The 22,278-nt window shown below is 40.1% G+C and overlaps 2 protein-coding genes across 2 annotated transcripts; one reads left to right on the top strand and one right to left on the bottom strand.

The window, feature by feature from the left end:
* The first annotated feature begins 5,813 nt into the window (after positions 1-5,813).
* On the top strand, positions 5,814-8,757 carry LOC140778859 (WRKY transcription factor 72A-like). The gene is made up of 4 exons (XM_073123751.1): positions 5,814-5,971; positions 6,610-7,167; positions 7,369-7,482; positions 7,819-8,757. Exons 1-4 carry the CDS (start codon positions 5,912-5,914, stop codon positions 8,464-8,466), a joined length of 1,380 nt encoding a protein of 459 aa, XP_072979852.1. The 5' UTR covers positions 5,814-5,911; the 3' UTR covers positions 8,467-8,757.
* Positions 8,758-8,937: 180 nt separating this feature from the next.
* Positions 8,938-14,792, bottom strand: LOC140777101 (uncharacterized). The gene is made up of 9 exons (XM_073121003.1): positions 14,445-14,792; positions 14,236-14,323; positions 13,493-13,606; positions 12,728-12,810; positions 11,631-11,745; positions 10,236-10,327; positions 9,671-9,736; positions 9,480-9,573; positions 8,938-9,213 (listed from the first exon to the last, which is right to left on the bottom strand). Exons 1-9 carry the CDS (start codon positions 14,684-14,686, stop codon positions 9,103-9,105), a joined length of 1,005 nt encoding a protein of 334 aa, XP_072977104.1. The 5' UTR covers positions 14,687-14,792; the 3' UTR covers positions 8,938-9,102.
* Positions 14,793-22,278: the final 7,486 nt, after the last annotated feature.

Genomic DNA, 22,278 nt, shown 5'->3' on the forward strand with positions numbered 1-22,278 from the left:
TATTTGGTTTCTATATGCAACTTTTAGGGTCAACTATGCTTAGATAGTTATATATAACACTACAACAGATATTTGGTTTATATGTGCAACTTTTAGAAGATGTATTCTAGAGGTAAATTGGCACACCATAAATAAAGTTCTCATTCTTGTTGCTTTCTTTTGTGCATGAGAGGAAATTCCCAAGCTGACCTACCCAATGGCATCACAAACTCACTTGTCTTACACTAAGGTCAAAATTCATGAGAGAGAGAGAGAGAGAGAGAGAGAGAGAGAGAGAGAGTTAAATAAGTTTAATTAGACCTCGACTAGCATGTCCTTTTAAACAATTCCAACGTACGGCATTCAAAGTTATCAGCATGGTTTTCCTATGTGATGCCAATACATTAAAAGAAGTTTAGTCACCGCATGATCTCAGGAGAGCAGGTAGTCTAATCTCAGATCCACAATGCCACTACTTACAATAAGACGTGTAGATTTCTCTACTTGTGTGTTGAAAACTACACATTGACTAAATCCTCTTGAGTCTCTCTCTCTCTCTCTCTCTTCGCTTTTTATAATGTGACCTAACGCTACACCACTGACATTTGGATTATGCTCTGCAGCTAATGACAGCTAATCTTCTAAATTGTGAACTTATTAGTCAAAAATATTCTTAGAATTTGGTTATATCCAGGCTTATTGATAAATTTGACCCACTTAAAATACTTCTTCTGCAGCATACTGGTTATTTCATTGGTTAAAAGGAAGTAAATTGTTAAAATAATTTAGTTTATTTCGATTGCTGAACAATCTATCTTCCCTCAGTCACCAATTGAGACTAATTCAAATCAAATTCTACAATTCATTTAGAACTATGTTGTTAATTCTTCTCTTTAGCAAGATTAACTAAAGGGGAGATTAGTGCCATGTAGGTGATCAGATTAAGTTGGATGCCCTGAGAGAACTTGAATGCTATATCCTGATAAGATTAACTAAGTACAAGAGAAGTTGGTCGAAGTGGGTGGGTTTAATGAATAGTTTGCTGCTTTTTTAGGCCATGATGGTGATGCTAACAACTACATCATATCACTCTAACATCAGATGGATCAATGTCTCTGAAAGATTGCAAAGAAAAAGTCAGGCCACTCTCACTAGGTAGGGACCAACCTATTTTGATCCTCTCTATTTTCATACTTGATACGGGAATCAAATCTTGCATTGATGTGCGGAGCTAAAGATGCCAGAGTTGCAGCCTCATCCTAAATGTCTTACTTTAAAGCTTGATGACAGCATTGACCTAGTGCAATATTATAACTGCAATTTGTATGTGAACTAATGTGTCATCACAAGGTTCTCAAGGCTTCAAGTATATTGAATGACTTCTCATGGGCTATCGTGTCATGCCATCGATTGAGTCCTTCCATATGAAATAAAACGACAAATGAGTACAAATTATTAAACTTATCTGTTGAAGAAGTTGTTCCAAAGATTAAATAGTTTAAGCCTAAGAAACATAATAATGTTGTCATAGCTGATGTTTGGAAAAGGTGTAACAGGATAGCTTAAACTACTCTTCATTGACCTAAATACCTAATTAACATATGAAGGTACTGCTTGCTTCATTACATTGAAACATTACAAAGTAACCAGAAGAAGATGAAGAAAAAGAAGAAAGTCAGTTTTCTCAGCTACCAAGCTTGTAGTTAGTTCATATTGTAAAGGAGGAAACCATCATTATTCCCAAGTTAATTAACACTTACTCTCTCTAATATTAAAGTAAATTAAAATAAAGATCACAAAGTTAAAGGAGCTAGATTTTTTTTTTAATCTTTTAACCCACTGCATGAACTTGATAAATCACAGTGCATGCCAGTGATAGCACTGTCAAGAATGCTGATCTACCCTTCTATAGTGCATGTATGGTGGTTAAAAACTCGACAATTCTCCTAATCAACTTCTTATTTACTAGTTAATACGGTCCACGTATGAAGCCATTGGAGTTACGCAAACATGGCAAGCATATACTAACTGCATTTTTCTAAGAGATCATTAATTATAATCAACATGAAACCCTACCAAGTAAATTTGTCGGAGATATAAAAACAATGAGACAGGTGGGGTGTTCAGATTTTGTTGTTGATCTACTTACATTGGCACCATTCTAATCGTTGGAAAGTCGATCTCTTGTGCATCATGTTGTTTTGATTAATAACGGTAAGTGAGCTATCTGGCTATGTAAATTTGTCTCTTACCTATATGCCAATTAATCAATTCATCACTTATTCTACGAAGAGAGACAGGTGTATTGTTTTTAGTGCACCAAGAAAGAAGAAGTCAATTGTAGGATTACACAATCAACTCGACTGCAGCAGTATTATGTATCGATCTTATCTAACATTTCCCTCCTTAATTAGTACAGTCCACATCACTTACATCTTTTTCCAACAGAACCAATTTGAAACAAAGGCAGATTAAATCATCATTATCTAAATATAAGTTTTCTTGGTCTACAGTTTATTTTAGTTTGTGTTACTGGGATACAAAAATTCTCAGATCGTTTCGGTTGGTTTAAGTAGATGAAACTGACCCATTTGGTCATATTCAATATATTTTTTTGTTGAACAGATTAGGAATTGACAGTTTATGTGACATGCCCATCTTTTAGGATGGAGCTTGATCTTGAAGTAGACATGAACATGGTATAGCTACTCCACCATTAATGTACTTCTGTATTTTGATATCCTGATCTTTTACTTTGTGTAATTACTAGCTTCAGTGATACCATGGCTTTGAAAGGATTAGGATTCGACCTTATCTAAAGAATAAGACTAGGTTCCCATAACTATTCAGAAACTTCACAAAAGGTCTGAAGACATGAAAGGAAAACAAAAGAGCTCAAATTAATGGCAGTTGCGTTGATATTTCTTTTGTGGAAGTTGGTGGTGAAGTTATATAGTACATTCAATCAAAGATAAAATTGATGTTATATGGCTTTTGCTAAGCTGCTCATGTTGTCCATGGATATATAGGTCTAGCTTAAGACATGAATTAAACCCTGACCATTTTCTCATTTCTTTTCAGCAAATCTCTATGAAACATAAGCAGACGAGCCAAAATCTCAGACAGTCTTGAATAGTTTAAAGATTCCAATTTAAATTATTCTTTTTGCTAACATATCGTCTCTTATATCCATTGATAGAATTTTCTTAAATGCAACAACCACCAACTAAACCTCTAAAATTAATATTTCTACACACTTAAAATATGGCCTTCACATACTTTTTGGTCTTTCTTCTTAAGGCGTTTCAATCGCTCATTTAAGATTGAAAGAGAGAAATGTTAAAGAAGTATATACAGTAACAAACAAATCCTTCCAATTAGAACACTATCTCACGTAAGACTAAGTACAAACACTTGTACTATGATAGCCTCATAAAGGAATGCCGTCCAAGCATCAAATACCCACATTCTTTAATCAATTGGTCTTCTTCCAAGGGTCAAAAACTAGAGAGGGAAGTCTACGAGGACCCACTGATTACTCTTCCCCTAGAATTATTTGCAAGGTTTTTATTTTCTCCCTTTATTTTATTTATAAGAAATGGATAGCAAGGACCCCTTCTAATTCATCAGTTGACTAATCTCTTAGCTTACTAAACTCAAATTAAATTACCATAACTACTTCACCAAGTTCTATAATAAAAGGGTTCTAGGAATATAAAATTCATTCTGTAGGAAATTCTTATTAGTAGGGTAGTTGTGGAAGTACTCCTTAGCTGATATAACTTAAAATAGAAAGTAGGTTAGGTGTTGATGGTCTCTCAAACTTTGTTATGTGATAAATTCCCAGAATTGTGTTCATATGCATCTGGGACCATGTATCTCCCTCTGCAAGTCTCCATAGTCATGATCACATATGCTGATAAAACCATCAGTTATGTGATCATTTAGGAAAAAATATATATATACTTTTAGCTAATCCTATGTGTGGATAATCATAATGCCAGTTTAGATATTTAGTAGGCCCCTTTGATATTTATTCATCTTACCACTTGATAACTCATAGTCTTATCTTCTTAAATAAATATTTGCTACTTGACAAGATTTCTCTTCCTCCTAAGCTAATGCTTCAATACTCTCTCTCTCTGTCTGTCTGTCTGTCTGTCTTATAAAACATAAGCTGACAAACTTCTTTTTGTTTTTGTTTTTTGATCTCCCAATTTATTAAAAGTTTTAGAAACAAAATCAATAGCAAATGAATCATCTAAATTTGAGGGCTGCCAAGTACACCATCTCCTAGGGCACAATGCACTGTATGGGTTGTGCTAGAAACATGAAAGCTTGCTTACACCCTTTAAATACTTTACATATATTACTAAGGAATCTTAAGGAACCAGTACTTTTTTTTTTTACTAGTAACCTTCGTCTAGAAGATGAATATATAAATAAAATGGTGACAGTGGATAAAGGAGAAACAAAGTACGCGTCGGTAATTTATTCTAGGAAACTAATTTTCTATCCACCGGAAATCCACTCTTAATGCCAACAAACTATGCCATACAAGTAATGATATATTCCTCAATTCTACTTACAACTCCCTTACAAAGAAAAAGGAGTTAACTTAAGAGTTAAGCACATTTCCAATACCCCTTTGCCTCCATTAAAGTAGCAAAAGAGAATTTACTGATGTTAGTTTTAACCCTTTAGTGTCTGTTATATTGTGATGAATTTCCTGCTAGTAGATCTATGAAAGCTAGATTAAAGTGAGGGCCAAATTAAGAGTTGCTAATGAAAAATCTAACATGATCAAACACATGCAAGCAAGAGTTTGTATACAGTGAAATCTCCACATGAGTTTGCTAATCGAAACTTTCAACGTTTGCGGATCTAAAATAATAGCAACAACGAATGCATTGTACCTCCTCAGCACCATTTGGTTCCGGAATTTGTTGGTCGGAATCTCGAAGACCTCAGCATCGCCATTTTGAATACTATTCTAAGTAAATGGTACAGCTAACTCAGATCAAAGGATTACTATATAATCAAATGACCAAGTTGGACTTTTTTTTTATGATAAACTTAATAAACTGAGTCTATCTTAATGGTTCACTTTAATGCGGAAGAGACCTTGGATCTTGGATCATAGTCGAAGTCTCATATTTGGAATTAGTTTGTAGGCTGTGACAAAAGGGAAAAAAAAATTCACCAAGGAAGGAAAATAATGCTTGAGATTAATCAAATAAACGCGAACCTTTCCTCCAAAGAAAGCTAAACTATTCCACTAAAAGCAAATGCTTATACTATAAAGAGAACATAATTTAGATAATCAACTTATGAACATTATTTAGTAGATTTTGTTAATAATATATGGGCCAAATTGTGAAAATATGAATACTCTACTATGTTCTGATCTTTGATCTTTGACAATGTATCAACATATCTTTTGACCAATGAAGCAAGACAATTTCTTTTCTTTTAGCAATTTGGCAACATATTGACTATATTATCACTAACTCTCTGGATCCCGGAAACCTATAAGTCAATGAGATAATAGCATGAAGTCTATGAAGATGGTTGGAGCAGAAGGCATTGGGCTTCACTAGGATATATGGGGAAGATAGTTTGAATTCTACTAACGGGACCACCACCGGAAGGCACGGGACCTACCGGAGGGTGCGGCTGCAAAGGGCTCTTAAGTCCTAATGAAGCAGTCAGACATCATGTTTCACACGTTGAAACCTCCAATATTTTATATATTTTGCTTCTCTCAGTCACCCATGAGGTTGTTGATGGCCTAATACAGATAAGCACAGAACAGGAGGCTGATTCCATTTATAAGGAGAAGGGTGCAAGGACAAAAGATACGGGAAACTAAGTACTAGAGATCTAAGAGAAGGAAAGGAGTAATTGGTTTGTTTCCTTTGGTGTGGTGCTGATGGAAGGAGCTGTTGTTCAAGTTGAGAGGAAGGCTGAGCAATCCACTGGGAACGCGCAGGTTTGGAACTCATTTTTCTTGTAGATATCCGAGTTTTTACTAATTCATGCAAAATCTATGGATCCGGATGCTGTTTTCTTGAACTTTAAAGGAATAAATGTACTGAATTCTTGATGGTGGGTAGCATCATTAAGAGTTCTAGAAATTAATAATACTGATTATGGTGTCCAAAGTTATGTTTAATTTGCTGGACTATATGATTGTAGACAACAAGCTGTCTTTTTGTTGTTCAATTAAGGCATCCCCAGTAGATCTTTTGAAGAGCACAGCCGCCTTTTCTACTATATATTCTTTTGTTCTGAGGAAAAAGATCTTCTGTTGCAGTTAAGAAATAAAAATTCGACTGTAGATTTTCTGGACTGAGCCTAGAGAAGATGGGAATAATCTAGATTAAGATCTGCAATTGGCTTTAATTACAACTTGTGTGGATTTACCAAAAATAAATCTTTGTTTCCTCATATCTAAATAGCCTATTCAAAAGTTTATATGGACTTAAATCTAATGGGATGATCATCTCAGGGCAGTGGTTAAGTTGTTCCAGCATATATGATCATCTTAAAGTAACTAATATCAGATTATTGAGCCTAGTAGCGTTTGCTATTAATTTCTAATCCCTCCGATGTTGTTTGATATTATAGGAGAATAAACTTGAATCCTCAAAGGCAGAAATGACTGAAGTGAGAGAAGAGAACGAAAGATTGAAGACGATGTTAGAACGCATCGTTGAGGACTACCGCTCTCTCCAAATGCACTACTACAACGTCAAGCAGCAGCAGGGGCAAGGTAAAAAACATATCCACTCTCCTACTTCTACAGACAATATGGAGGAATCTGAACTTGTTTCCTTGAGCCTTGGCACAACATCAAGTAGCCACAAGAAGGATCAAACTAATATCACCACAAGCAAATGCAAAGAGAAGATTAACGAACAAATTAACAAAGGCTTGACTCTTGGACTAGATTGCAAATTTGAAGGATACACTAGTAGTACTGGTACAGATGAGCCCGCTGTGGTGAATCTAAGCCCAGACAATAGCCTTGAGGAGAGAAAGGAAGAAGAGGCAAGGGAGCTGTCATGGCCGCCCAGCAAAACACTCAAGAGTTTGAGAAATTGCGACGACGATGAGATTTTGCGACAAACACAAGCTAATAAGAAGGCTAGAGTTTCAGTGAGAGCCAGATGCGATGCCCCAACAGTAAGTACATTCTTTACCTGCAAGTGTGAAGTCTAGTTTATATGCATTCGATCGTATCATTGGAAAATATATTTTCAGGTATTCATCTGACATGTACCTGCCTAAGCTAGCTGAAGAATATTTATGTTTGATTAGATATGAACTTCTAAGACTCGTCTTAATATTGGTTAAATGAGATCCTTTGTTGAATTATGCTTGCAGATGAACGATGGATGCCAATGGAGGAAATATGGGCAAAAGATTTCGAAAGGAAATCCATGCCCACGTGCTTACTATCGCTGCACCATTGCACCAGCATGCCCAGTGAGGAAGCAGGTATATATATATATACCATTTGCCTTCTAGATTTACTTTCCAGTAGCAGTTGAATAATAAGGTAATTCATCGTGTCAATGCTAGATATAACAATTAAGATGACATTTGATGTGCTAATGCAAAGATTTAGTTAGCTAATTCATTATTATGGTAATAGTCTCCTTGTAAAGTTGTTAATTGGAATAGAGAAAAAGGTATTGTGTTCTTAATTAGCTTCATGCAAGAGAATTAATCACATGAAAAGAATGAACGGGAATAGATTTATTTGATCGTTGTTATCACTCAAAAGTTTTATATAATACTATATGTTATAAACTTTTTCTGTCATATTTGCAGGTGCAAAGATGTGCAGAAGATACATCCATATTGATCACCACCTATGAAGGCACCCATAACCATCCACTTCCAGTGTCAGCTACTGCCATGGCCTCAACCACCTCCGCCGCAGCTCGCATGCTCACGTCCGGCTCGTCGTCCTCGAGCATCGGATCCTCCACGATCGCCACCACGGCCAACGCCGGCCTCCATGGCCTCAACTCAATCTCTTTAGCCCCTTCCTTAAACCCCGTAATAACACTAGACCTCACTGCTCCACCATCATCATTCAATAATTTCTTTTCAACCTTCAAAAGTTACTCCCCAAAAAACTTTAACTTCTCTTCTGGATTCCTAAGCTATGCAAACCAGCTACATGATAACAGTAGAACTAGTATTAGTTCATTGAGCAATATCAGTGGGCTAGCTCAAGAATCGACTGGCGCAACTCAAAGCCAGCAGAACCAGTGTCTGACGGACACGATTGCGAAAGCAATCACGTCGGATCCGAGCTTCCGGTCGGCGTTGGAAGCTGCGATAACCTCGTATGTAGGAGTGAACGGAGCAGGCCGAGGTGGCGGAGAAGACCAAGGCCATGGTTTCAAGTGGGGAGAACACTTGAACTCAGGCTTGCCTTACACAGCCAGCAACTTGAATACAACAACTTGATCTTTCTACTGTCTTCATTAGCCTATGCAACAAAGTAAAAAATATAATAATTTTGTCACTCAGTTGTAATTCTAGCGTATCTGTTTCTTGGAATATTTGTACATATCCAAGTTGTGATATTCATTGATCAAAATATCAAGGAAGATGCAGTTTGGGTAGTGTTTGATGATGTATAGTTCATAGAAAATTAGCCAGATTATTATGAGCAAATTGAGCTCAATAGAAAAGAGGGTTGCAAGATGTAATTTGGTCTTTTGAGGGGGCCTCTAAGCAAAGCTCATATATTGCAAAACTGGAAGCAATTTAATCCAATTGTTGCATGTTTGTATGCCTTAATTTGAAATCAAAAATAAATAAATTCATGAGTAAATTAGAGCCAAGGAAGAAAAAAAAAATGCCACGTGGAACAACCTCTCTAGTAATTAGGGTAAAAATGGCGTATATCTTGCTCATGCCATACCTACCATGCACTGAGAATGGGAGGCCAAAATTAATTGGATACATTTAATATGATTTTAATTACATTGATCAACAAAAAATCATGCTAATAGCTTTAAGATAAGATTACAACACCAGTTGCAATGAAAAGCTATTGCAATGGCTTGATTGACGAAGAGGATAACTTGAGGTTAATTTTCACTTGGAGATGGCTCTCATAAACCGGTTTACGGAACTAAACATGCTCATGGCTTTAACCAACAATGAAGGTGTCTTCTCCGATTCCTCTGCTACTTTTCCCAATATCAGCTGCATATGATGATGGTAAAGCATATTAATGTCAAAAGAGCACATAAAAGTGCCAGAGATTGGATAAAAATCTCCAATCAAATCTAAAATAAGCAATTTAGTTACAATATTACAAGGTAAAAGAAAAGAAATCAGGAAAAGAGGTACGATGTTCAGGAATGTCAAACAGTTGTCGAAGTATTTCATATAAAGAACCCAGTTGTGATTGGCAATTGATCGGCAGGATTTAAGCCAAGGAAAAAGAGTTGATGCTTCCAGGAACAAACCTCGATATCGGTTGCATCAGGTCGGCTAGGTTGCTCTTTAGCGAGCAAATATCTATTTGGCCTATCTGCGTCATCATAGAACACTTTCCAGAGTCTGTAAAAGAAAACAGAAAACAGGAACCAAAGCTTCAAGATATGCTTTTGATATCTAAGTGGATGTTTCACAGCATAATGACATCCATTTGGCTCACCCAGGATAGCATCTAAAGATTGCACCAGAAGGCAACGGTCTCATCGAGTAAACAGTGGTAAAGGTACTGCACATAAAACAAATTATACTTAGTTGTGTAACAAGACAAATGCTTGCGCTGCAAGTCCCACCTACAAGACCCATGTCTTACAGAATCATCATTCACAACCAAAGGCTGCACCATGATCCTGCATTTCTAATATCTCAGCATGCATCACTTCTTGTCATAAATCATAATATAGTATAATTTGACGAGCATAGCTAGGATATTCACCACGAAGATCTGCTAGTCATATAGGAACCATCCAGAATTATTCAGTCTCATAAATTTATGTTCTAAGAATTTGCAAAGATCTGCCAGTTTATGATAAGCTTCCAAATACCAAAAATGTCATATCTTATGTATTTTCAGTAAACAAGCAAGAAAATCAAGATAAAATATAAGCATGTTTCTGAAGTATGAGATCACTCCAGTCCTGTACTCTGAATTGTGTAGCTAAATACCTAAAGATCACAGAATGATGACAGTAAATAGATTAAGTACTGAAATCACTCAAAAGCCATACCTTAAGAAGTATCTACGTAACTTCCGGACATTGAAGCCAACACCAACATCTTCACTCACAAGGCGTGGGTTCCACATGACTAGTGGTCTTGGCTAACAAAAGGAGAGAGAAATTCTCTGTAAGCAAGAGATCCTACTTAGCCTACATAATTGCATCATTACATTCTACACTTTGACTACAGAAGTCCTATTTCCATCATTAGGCCCCTTGTATTGATTGAAGAGATGATGAAACATGGAGGGTAGCTTTAGGTTCTCACTGACTTACTCACTAGAGATCAAACAACAATAATGAGGACAATGCTTGTCGCTTATGGCTACAGTGAAAGTAATATGACTACAAACAGCAAACTACAATTTCACATGCATTAACATGGATTGATAATTTTTTAAAAGAAAGAAATTGACAATGGTGCCTTTGGATGTTATAGAGCAAAGTCTATGCATAATGAATGATTCAGTTCTACGCAGCATGAAAATGATCAAATGATGCAGACAGAATATGCTAAGTATATGTCGATATTTTTCTTTTGAAAAAGCATATATAGAAAATTTTCTAAAAAAGAAGAAGCATATCTACATGGAACAAATTTTGAAAACAGGATGACAGAATAGGGATATGAGCCATATGACTGTATGCTTGCCATATAATATGATTAAGGAGAGAACCATTGTGGTATTTGTGATAATAAACTTGCTAACAAGAATCTCCAAATTTTTCATCAACAGATCTACAAAATGCCCAAAAAAATTATGTAAAACATGAATTATCAAGGTGCAAGAGAATAAGGGAAAATGTCTACAAATAATACCAGTTATCAATTGCCATTATGAAATGTGAGCATCCTTCAAATCAATAGAATATCTCTCATCAAATAACATGTAAGTTTATCATTTATCACAAAGGGATCTGCTCGACCAACTGAAAATAGATAGCAGTCTTTGATTAATTTGCCATATCTTTGTAAGAGTGACCATCATTACCAAAAATGAAAACCATAACAGCTTACCGAAGAATTCAAAATTTCAAACACACTAGATGTATCCAAGTCATATTCTTATTTTATCTTATGTATCGGATGTGCAAAAGAAAGATATACATGTTATTAACTTATTATCCAATGAGTCTCATATTCTAATTGGTATCCAAGGTGAATCTTACCTCCATATGGACAAAGAGTATGAAGAACCAGGACTTTTAAGGCCAAATGTGGTCATTACTGTCTTCTGATCAGGGATACAATGAAGATAAATTTATAATTATTTTTGTATAATATTCTATCTCATGATCATGTTCATGTCAATAGGATACAGATTATTTTAGTTTTCACCATGTAGAATGTCACACGCAAAGCAGGCAATCTGATTATTTTCTTTGAGAAAAGATGTTACATACTGGATCATCAGAAAGTCGACTTGCAATTCGTTCCACATATTCCAACATCTGGTAATCAGGAATTATCATAACAACAATTTCATCCTCATCATCTACGGGTTTCCGGTCACTTAAGCTGCATGACAAATTGGAAAAGAATTAAGAATTGTACCTCATAGAAAGAAGAATAATTTAGCTAACAAATCAGATACAGATAATTTTCCTTCAAGCAAGAAAAAAAAAACAGCAATTCAATAAAATACTGAAAGGTATGCAGAAATTATGATAAGGAAGGTCAAATGCCATGAAATAGAAAAAATGGTATATGAATGATACAGTAGAGAGACCGAAACAAATAATTACATCAATTTGTTGTTAAAACACTATGAGAGATCTCTAGATGGTTTATATATGCATAGAAGAAGCTAGAAGTACTTTAGAGACCAAGTAACAACAGAATAGTAGAAATAATCTTCTGATCCTTAATAATTTTGGAGACAGACACCTACCCTAAATTAGAACCTTCCATGTTGCCTTGTTGAAAAGCTTCCGGTCATAAACAAACATAAGAGGTCACAACTCATACAGCAATAAGGAACATAACCAAAAGTTTATTCTTCTTGTTTCATCTAAAGCCGTTGCTCATCTAGAGATGTCCTGTCAGGAATTTAGTATCAATTCAAGGAGTTGGTATCGAGTATTAACTAAACCATGAAACTCTTACTTCATTTACATAACAATATAGACCTAAGAGGCTGACCCACTTATACCAGACATGATGGTTAACTCGTCTTAAAAGTTAAACCATGCTACAGGTACAAATTAAAGAAGAAATTGAAAGACTTAACCGGGTAGAGTTATTCTCTTAGTAAAAACTGACTAAACTGACAGCAGGTAAAAAGGCTGTTGAACAAGATTACTTACACTTCTAGCTCAAATCTATGTTTGATTTCGCTTCTATTCAGTCATAAGTAAGAGAATTCATGATAAACCAAAAGAATTTCTGAGAATTGCAAGTCCATAGACTATATGAACAAGTTTTAAATTAACAAGACAAACAGAATTTGTCTAAGAAATTACTTCCCCTACCACTAGGGAATACAACAAACAACAGATACCTGGAACACCCAAATTTTGCATCTTTCCACTGATACTTCAGAAGAGCAGCTGCCCCAGCATCAGGAAAAATGGCTTTTACTCTCTACGCAGAAACCAACCAGCAGAATTTAGTGAGTGAACTAGACAGTGCACAAGCACAATTCTTAAAACTCAAAAGAGAGAGACTAAAATAAAAGAGTAAACTGAGTTACCTACTGACATATTCCTACATTTTGGGGTGGCTTTTAAAAGATTTAAAAAAAATGCAATTTCAAGTTTCCGTGCTAAATTTAAACCAGAAAAAAAAAAACGTCGATGTTGCACTACAGCACTAAGATTCTGTGGTCTCTCAACAAGTCTTTATCAATGGTTTATTAACAGAAAGCAGACTGAATATCTTCCATATGTTACAACTTCTCTTTGTTCTTTAACACATTAAGGAACGAAAGATCTATGAATTTCCATAAGATTCCTATAAAGGCATAAAGCTAATTTAATCCATGCAATCTGAATCTGATGATATATTGGTAGTAAGGTAAGAAAAATGAAAATAACTCAATCATCTAAACAACCACATCATGAATGAGTGAAACAAATTCTGAAATTATCTTAGCACGGGAATACTTATTTCTGGAACTACAGATTAGTGTACTCTCTTTAGTATTCAGATCATATAAGAGACGGTTATAGTATATACTTATTTGTGGAACATTATCTCAAGAACTTGCTAGGGAATGTTTGAAAAAGAAACAAAATGTACTTCCTAAACAACCTTTTGTCCAGACCTGGAATCGTGTCTCTTCTATGAGTGAATCCAAAAATATCCTTGATAATCCCCACAACTCAGCTTGGGCACCTTCATCATTAAGAAATTGAACCTGAGGGATCAAAAGTTCTACCTGCAAGTTATAAAAAAATAATTTTAATATCATTTACCAAATTGTTATAGGACTGTAAGGTCACAAAATCCCAATCTTATAAAGGATGAAATCTGTTTTCAGCAATCAAGGTACTAAGATCAAATTAACAGCCTTCTTGCACTTTTGCTAGATGAACAGTTGGATTACGAAATTGGGGGATTAAATAAATGTGAAGCTTCAAGAAGAAAATGACCATGACTCCCTTGACTATAAGAATACGTTAGGAACAGGACAAAGATGCTTCTTGAATATTAGGTGGTGAATGAATAATTGCTCTTCTAGATCAATAACAATATACACAGTAAGACTATATTGGTTCTCTTATTACTAGAGAATAATTGTAGCTTATAAAAGACTGGTCACTTAACTTTCATCATACCATACCATGAACAATACATTGCTCGGAACTTTCAGAAAACCTACGAACCTCAGTAGACGCTTTCGAATTTGACAATAGAAGCAGTTCCCAATCTATAGCTGATACTAAAAACTTAACTTTCACACATTGGCACACACAGAACTTTATCGAGAAAAAAAAGAAACCAGTTATGGAGAAAAAGAAAAGTTTTTTATATTTCAGAAATAGACGAAAAGCAATCATCCCATACTATGGCTCTCATCCCTCCTGAAGCTATAAACAATGCACTCGCTTGACTGGATTGCCGGATCGCACCCTCCAAATCCGAAGGTAAGCAACTGCACAAACACTCGATAAGGGTCACTCTTTTCTTCTTTTTTATATCTTTTTTCCAACAATCAAGATAACCCGATTGGAAAAAATCGGTATCGATTCCAAGTTAGGGACTTTGTAGCGCACCTGTCATCCTCCAGCACTTCGGTGGGTTCAGAAGGCGAAAAGGTGGGCTCGGGTGCGGAGGACGCATCTTGGCTATCGAATTTTCCGAACTTAGCACGCGCGAGTACTCTGGAGCGGGCGGAGCTGGAAGGAGGGGTGTGGAGATGGAGGAACGGGGTTCGAGTGGGAGAAGGATGGGTGTGGTGGTAGTGAGATTGGTAGAGGGAGGAGGAGGTGGAAGAGAAGAGAATGGAAGCAGCCATATTAGGAAGCTCACCAAGTGTTTGCTAAATGGACGAGGAGAGGAATTCGTTTTGAGGTTGTCGTCCGTTATAGGAACGGCAGCGATGAAGATGAGACGCCTATGGGGCAGAGTATCATCCTCTACAAGCTAGAGTATAGGAACACAATACAACTCCGTACGCGGCAAAGTAAAAGAGCATAATCCTAGAAACTGCGACTTTTACCAGAACGGAATTCTCTACAACCTGGCTTGCAGAGAACCAGAATTAAGCCAGTAGATAATGTGACGAGTTTCTTAGGAGTTTTTAACCAAACTATATTTGAACAAATGACTCTAGTGGTAGTTAAACTAGAAAGCTACCAACGTTCACTCGCTCAAAAAACTGAACGGGAATGGAAGGAACTGGTGGGAAGACACCTCCGGTGCCTGCTGGAGGAGAAGATGTGCAGTTTCGCCGCGCCTCCTCCTCGAAACCATCGGAACCACCGGGCTCGGTACCGGCAAACAATACTGCAGGGAAGACGTGGACCTCGATGGTGGTTGGTAAGGAGAAGCCACGGGGGAAGACTGGGAAAATACCGGAGGAAATATTAGCCAAATTGAATGAGCAAACAGAGGACTGCGTCATTATCGACCCAGCGATACTCGCCAAATGTAGAGCAAGGTGGAGACTCTCTCTGTTTGGACGGTTCCTTGGAGCAGCCATCCCACTCCCTAGGTTGAAGGGCATGCTTGCACAACTGTGGAATGGAATCGACGGGTTCGCGGTTTCGGACATGGCTGAGGGTTTCTATATCTTCAGGTTTGATAGGGAAGAGGATACGCTGTATGTCCTTACCAATGGACCGTGGACGCTGGGGGGCATGGTCCTTAACCTCATACAATGGCGGGACGACTTTAGGCCAACGCCGCAAGCTTTCACCACTGCCCCGGTATGGATTCAGCTGCACGATGTACCCTAGGAGTATTGGAGAGCTAGAATCACTTATCCTAGTTGCCACGTATTTTGACAAGCCATTAAGAGTCGAAGAAACGACACTCGATCACTCCCGAAGCAGATTCGCGAGAGTCTATGTGGAGGTGGATTTGAGTCAACCATTAAAGCAGGCAGTATGGCTGGGTCTGAAAGAGAATAATCTAGAACAAAAGGTGATTTATGAAGGAGTTCCAGTGATATGCTTTAGCTGTGGCTGCATAGGACATGTGTGCGATGAATGTCCAATCAGCCAGCCAGGTAGGAGGACCGGAGAAGGCGATGGACGACAAGATGATAAAGGTGGCGATGCTGGAAGGAATCAAATGTGAGGGACGAGTCCACAGAGGGGAAGGAATACTCCACCTATAGCCCCTGGATAAAAGTGACAAGGAAAGCTAAAGGCATTAGCAGCCACCGGCGAGCGGAGGGACCAAGAGCTCCGGTGAGGGACACACCGTGGGCGACGGGGGCATACAAAGATCAGGCCAATCAGAAGAGGTGGCGTAATAGGGTAGTAGGTAGGGGCAAAGAAGGTCGTGTCAGCTCGAGCTATGCTAGGAGGAACTTGGCAGACACTCGACCTAAGCAAGTGTCGGGAAGCTAAGGAATGACAGGTACCTCGGGTGGTATGCAACAAAGCAAAGCTAAGAAAGGGAAACAAGTGCTACATGGGGAGCTACACACCAAAGGAACCTGGGAGTGAGGTGAACCTTCGACACGGCAAGAGGATACTTGGGGGGAAGGAAAAGACTAGGTTACACCAGAAAGGCAACCATATCAACGGGAAAAGGTATGTGGATAAAAACATATCGCATAATGAAACAGCATTAAATGTTGTTGAGGACATGGGGTCACAAAATGACGAAAGCGAGAAGCGGGGTGAGCCCGAGGCCAGACAAGACTCTGATACGACCTCAGTTGGGTTAGAGGGTAACGTGGCCATCCATTGGTCGTAGACTGCATCAGTAGATGGGATCACAATTCACTGCAGGGATGGACGTAGTCGAGGGGGATGCTCGACCTACGTAAAAACTACTAAGAATCCTAAGATGAAAATATTCGCCCCATCAAAAGTTTACCCTAAAGGGGTGGTATCGAACGGAGTGGCGTCCATAGGGATCAAACCTCCATCCAAGATGCAACAGCTGCCGCCAGAAGAGCACGCCAAGGCGGTGGTGCTGCTCAAACGAAACCTCAGGAGGAAGTGGTTGGCATAGGATCGGAGCGAGAGGAGCAGATGGTTAACAAGGAACGAGCTCTGACGCTGGTGACCTCAATGCCATCAGTAGTGCAGGACAAAATGGAGGTGGATGCTGCTATGGAGAAGGACTCGCCGACCCTAAGAGGGGGAGGAAAGCCTTAGGTGCTCTCCTCATCGATTCAATACCGTAGTCATTGATAATGGTTAAGAGCATTATTTGGAACTGTAGAGGAGCCTTGAAAAAGGAGGTGTTGGACCGATGTAGAGACCTGAATCAGGAGCATAATTTAAACATCCTTTGTCTGGTGGAAACTCATGTGGATTGGAGCAAGGGTAACATAGTAGCAAAGGCTATGGGACGGCAGTGGTCTCATTTTGCTATCCCGGCTGTGGGTGCTTCTGGGGGCATCCTGATCCTTTGGAAGTCGAAGATGGGATGGGTGGATGTGGTAGCAGCCTCTAGATATGCTGTCCACATGGCCATCTCTCCGATCAACGATGGGACTTGGGGGATGACGGCTGTGTACGCTAGCAACGACTTCTCTGAGCAACTTGATTTGTGGAGGGAGCTGACTGCCACTGACACACCGGAAGTACCATGGGTAATGGCGGGAGATTTTAACTCCATCCTCAATACTCAAAAAAAGAGGTGTGTTGGCCCGGTTATACTAGGGCCGAAGGCTAAAGCCTTTCGCGACTTCGTTCGTCAGGCGGGCCTGTGCGACCTTGGGTTTGAAGGAGTTCCCTTTACCTGGTGTAACAACAGACCAGGGGAGGATCGTATTTGGGTTAGGTTGGATCGGGTCTTATCAAATACCAAATGGCTGGCTACCTTTCCTCACAACAAGGTAGTACATCTTAATTGATCCGGCTCAGACCATCCACCACTTCTATTGCTTGGTGCAGGTGAACACAATAAGGGTGGGAGACCTTTCCGGTTTGAACGTTTGTGGATGGAGTATGAAGGCCGCAAAGGGGTGCTTGATCAGGTTTGGAGCAGGAGATGTAGAGGAAACCCATTGCATGCATTCACGCATAAGGTTAAGAGCATGCAAAAGGCCCTAAAAGCGTGGAGCAAAGAGGATGTGGGTTCAATGGAGATGCGACTGAAGGTGATGCAGCGAACTATTGAAGACCTAGAAGTAAAGGATGCTAGTGCGGGGCTCAATAATGAGGAGTAGGGTATGCTACGAGCCAGCTACAACAAAAAGTGTGCACTGAGTCGACAAATCAATTTGAAGTGGCTTCAAAGATCACGGTTCAGCGGGTGAAGGATGGAGATTGGAATATTAAATTCTACCACCTTACCACGACCATCCGCCGATAACGAAACTGAGTGGCTGGAATCCAAAAAGATGATGGGCAATGGGTGACTGATCACGAGGGGATTAAAGAATGCTTCCAACGATACTATCTAGCATTATGGGGTTCGAACGAGGCAGTCGAAGCGGAGGAGGTGGACTGGAACATTATCTCGACCTTGCCGGCCTTGATGGATAGGGAGGCTAATAACTTAGTCACTTCGTTCTCCACGGAGGAGATTAAAGTGGCAATCTGGAGCCTGCCTCACGGAAAGGCTCCGGGCCCAAATGGCCTTCAGGCTGAAGTATTCACCAAATATTGGGAGACTATGGGCGCACACCTCTGCAAGACCGTTTTAGCTTTCTTTGAAAGGGGTAGGCTTCCTAAGTAATGGGGAGATACGTTCATCACCCTCATTCCAAAAAAGGAAAAACCGATTGAGGTTAATGACTTCCGACCGATCTCCTTATGTAATATAGCTTACAAGGTGATTGCGAAGCTTCTGGTGGGACGAATGAAACCGCTGTTGTGCAAGCTTATTGGTCCGGAACAGTCAGCCTTTGTGAGCGGCAGGTCAATCCATGATAATATCATTGCGGCACAAGAAATGGCACATTCGCTGATGCATGATCGAACCTCTGTACCGCTGTTGATGGCTAAAATGAATATGGAGAAGGCGTACGATCGTCTATCTTGGCAGGCTATCCTTAAAACCCTCACAGCTATGCATTTCCAAGTGAAATGGATCAAATGGGTGGAGGCGTGCATCACATCGCTAAGATACGGGATCATAGTCAATGGAACTACATCGAAGTGGCTAATGCCGCAGAGGGGACTTCAGCAAGAAGACCTCTGTCGCCTTACCTCTTCATAATCTGCTCCCAAATCCTAACCTCCTTGCTTAATGCGCGAGTTAGTGACGGGTTATTGGAAGGGTTCAGCTGGAGGACAGGGACCATAGTGCACCTCCTATATGCTGATGATCTCTTGCTGGTGGCCAAAGCCAACAAGGAGAATGTGGAGGAGATGACGAAAACGTTGGAGCATTACTTGAAGCTAACGAACCAAAAGGTAAACAATGATAAGTCAGAGGTATTCCTACCACCCCGGATGCCTGAGATGGAAAAAAAATGAGATACTTCACCTCCTGGACCTCAAGACAGCAAGGATGCCGTTCACATACCTAGGGGTAAAGATCTCGGGGGCCCGTATCCCAGTCCGCAGACATCAAGAGCTAATGGAGAGGGTGCGACAACGCTTGGTTGGCTGGAAACAAAACACACTTTCTCTGGCAGGGAGGATCACGTTGGTGCAATCAACCCTTCTAACTTTACCTTACTATTGGTTGGGGGCAACGTGGATTCCTGACTCCGTCTTAGAGACTATTATGAAGATAGCAAGAGCCTTCATTTGGGAAAAGGGAGAGGGACACCGCGGGCTCCATCTTCTCAGCTGGGAGACAATGACCAAGGCAAAGCAGGAGGGAGGAATGGGTCTCCGCTGCTTGCGAATAGTGAAAGCGACCCTTATGGGCAAGCACATACTAAATGTGTTGAGAGACCGCAGAACGCCTTGGGTGAGCATGGTTAGGGCAAAATATGAACCGCTTAATCCATGGGATGGAAAACCGAAGGCAAGGTGATCCTGGATATGGCGGGCTCTTTGCCAGACGGCGACGAAACTCCGGGAAGGTTTTCGTAAGAGTATTGGCAACAGACAGAATACTAGTGTCATGGACGAGGCTTAGGTGTCGGGAGTACCTTTCAGTTGGTTGCCACTTGTAATGGACACTGATAGTCTCCGACGATGCCCCTTGGTGGCAGATCTTCTTGTGAACGGTGGGTGGAACGTCGCCATGATACAACGGTGCTTTGGAAGAGACGTCGCATTCGATATTGCCACGATGGAGCTTAGAGGTGAGGAGATGGAGGACTTATGGGTTTGGGCTCCAGAAACCACCGGTGAGGCAAACACGAAGTCGTTATACAAGTTTTTGAGAGGGGAGGCAAAGCAAGATTTGACCGATTGGAAAAAGATGTGGAAGCTACCGATTGCACCTCGCGTCAGAGGTTTCCTATGGAAGCTCTTCTGGAACAGGGTGCCGACTCGGGAATATCTTTACAGGCTAAGATGTGGCCGAAAGATGAACTGTGAGATGTGTGGCATATTCTCGGAGACTGGAACCCACCTATTTTACGCGTGTCGTTTCGCGTTGGAGGTGTGGATCAGTCTGGCGAGAGAGCTCGAAGAGGAGCAGTGGCGGGACTTCAGGGTGGGACCAGAGTGGCTTACTCAAACGTGGAGTATGGACCGGACAAGGGATACAAGGATAAAGACGGCAATTGCGTCTACAATCTGGGAGATCTGGAAGGCAAGGAACGCGAGGGTATTCCAAGACAAGCCTTCAGAAGCTTACGCGGTCGGTCGCAAGGCTGCTGCTTTGGCACAAGAATACATGCAGGTGGCGGAGGCTGCGAGAAGATCAGTGAACCTCCAGCTACGTGTGTAGTGGGAACGACCTCCGAGGGGCTGGGTCAAGGTAAATATAGACGGATCATTCAAGGTAGGTGAATGCTAGGGGGGTGCTGGAGTCATCGTCAAAGATTACGAGGGCAGACTCCTCCATGTGGTAGCAGACCCGACAAGGGGGGACTCTATGAGCTACTATGAGATGTGGGCTTTGTTGTTGGGTTGGAAGTAACTCATGGAAGATGGGAACAAGTGATAGTGGAATCAGACGCTCTAAACATAATCAAAGTTATCGAAGGGGAGGGCAGCTGTCCTTGGAGGCTAAGAGGGATGTCCCAAAGGTGTGTGTCAATGCTGTCTAGCTTTCGTAAGACTTTATTTAAGCATACTTACCGGAAGGGTAACAAGGTCGCTGATTGGCTAGCTAATATAGGTAGGAAGTCGACTGTGGGGAACCAATGGGTTGGGTCAAATAGCCCACCCTCTGAATTAGCAAAAATTCTAAAGTTGGATAGGCTGGGGAATGTTTGACCCGTAATGTAACCATTAGCTAAGTTTTTTAGCTCCTTTAATAAATAAATAAAACTATATTTGAACAAATTAAAATAGCAAAAAATTTGAGTTTTCACTACAAGCTATTTATAATTAGTCAACATCGTACCCTACGAAAAATCAACCTATTAGTAGCTTATGATATACGGATAGGCATTTAGTGGATCGTTTTTTTACTAGAAAGCTATACACGTAGAGACACAAACGAGGGTTAGTGGCTTTGTTAAAAAGGCTGCTTACGATTCAAACTCGAAACCTTGAGGAGATCAATGAAGCTCGTAATATTTAATTTGATCTTAATGATCCGTTGTTGTTACAGTATAAAACAATGTGAAACTTTTATATATAATTTACAACATCCAGACCATAAACACTTAAACAGAAGATTGCACTTGAACTGGCGAGTCTTCTTCATCTTCATGATGAATCACTTTGCTGGGTTTCAATTTGGGAGCTTCCTCGTCGTGTACTTGAGCATCAATTGGATCACGATGCAGAAATATAAAGTAGAAGCCAACTAGAATGGTTGTTCCTGACATTGACCACATAACAACTGCAACAGGCCACGGCATGACAGCAGCCAACCTGGTTGTGAACATGAGAGTGAGCAACGTAGCTAGAAGCCACACAGGCAGCCTTAAGCTCTCCCTGGCAGCGGAGTTGGGCTCGGCCTTCTCGAATAAGCGAAGGTTCCAGAAGAGGAGCAGAAGGGTTAATAAGGAGAGGACTGCAAAGGTTGTGGGGTCGAGGACTCCTGATGACAAGAAGGCAAGGATGAGGTAGGAAACTGCGAGGGCGCCGCCTCCTATTAAGGAGAGGAGAGAGGAGTAAAATGTCGTAGTAGCAGAGGAAGCGTCAGGAATATTTGGCTTCCGGGAGTTTTGGGTTGGGACGTCAGCGGCCATAGCAAGGGAATTGAAATTGAAGGAATTAGCCGAAAGAAAGTTGTAATGTGTCGATACTGTGTCGGAGATTGGCAAAGGATCATGGAAGGTCGTGTTAATATGTAGGGAGGTAACGACACAAACTTCCAAGCAATTCTGTTTTCGTGCGAAACTGCTATTGTCACTTTGGTGAAGATGAAGGATATTTCTAGGCAGATGCCTTGCTG

Source organism: Typha angustifolia, chromosome 15 (assembly GCF_048772165.1).
Source record: "Typha angustifolia cultivar Huaian chromosome 15, ASM4877216v1, whole genome shotgun sequence".
Taxonomy (NCBI): Eukaryota; Viridiplantae; Streptophyta; class Magnoliopsida; order Poales; family Typhaceae; genus Typha; species Typha angustifolia.

Excerpts from the sequence above, each read along its gene's own strand:
- LOC140778859 (XM_073123751.1), top strand. The coding sequence starts at position 5,912 with ATGGAAGGAGCTGTTGTTCAAGTTGAGAGGAAGGCTGAGCAATCCACT. Across the intron at positions 5,972-6,609 it reads AATCCACTGGGAACGCGCAG|GAGAATAAACTTGAATCCTC; the intron begins GTTTGGAACTCA and ends TTGATATTATAG. Across the intron at positions 7,483-7,818 it reads CATGCCCAGTGAGGAAGCAG|GTGCAAAGATGTGCAGAAGA; the intron begins GTATATATATAT and ends TCATATTTGCAG.
- LOC140777101 (XM_073121003.1), bottom strand. The coding sequence starts at position 14,686 with ATGGCTGCTTCCATTCTCTTCTCTTCCACCTCCTCCTCCCTCTACCAA. Across the intron at positions 12,811-13,492 it reads TAGAAGAGACACGATTCCAG|AGAGTAAAAGCCATTTTTCC; the intron begins GTCTGGACAAAA and ends GTTTCTGCGTAG. Across the intron at positions 9,214-9,479 it reads CTGATGCAACCGATATCGAG|CTGATATTGGGAAAAGTAGC; the intron begins GTTTGTTCCTGG and ends CATCATATGCAG.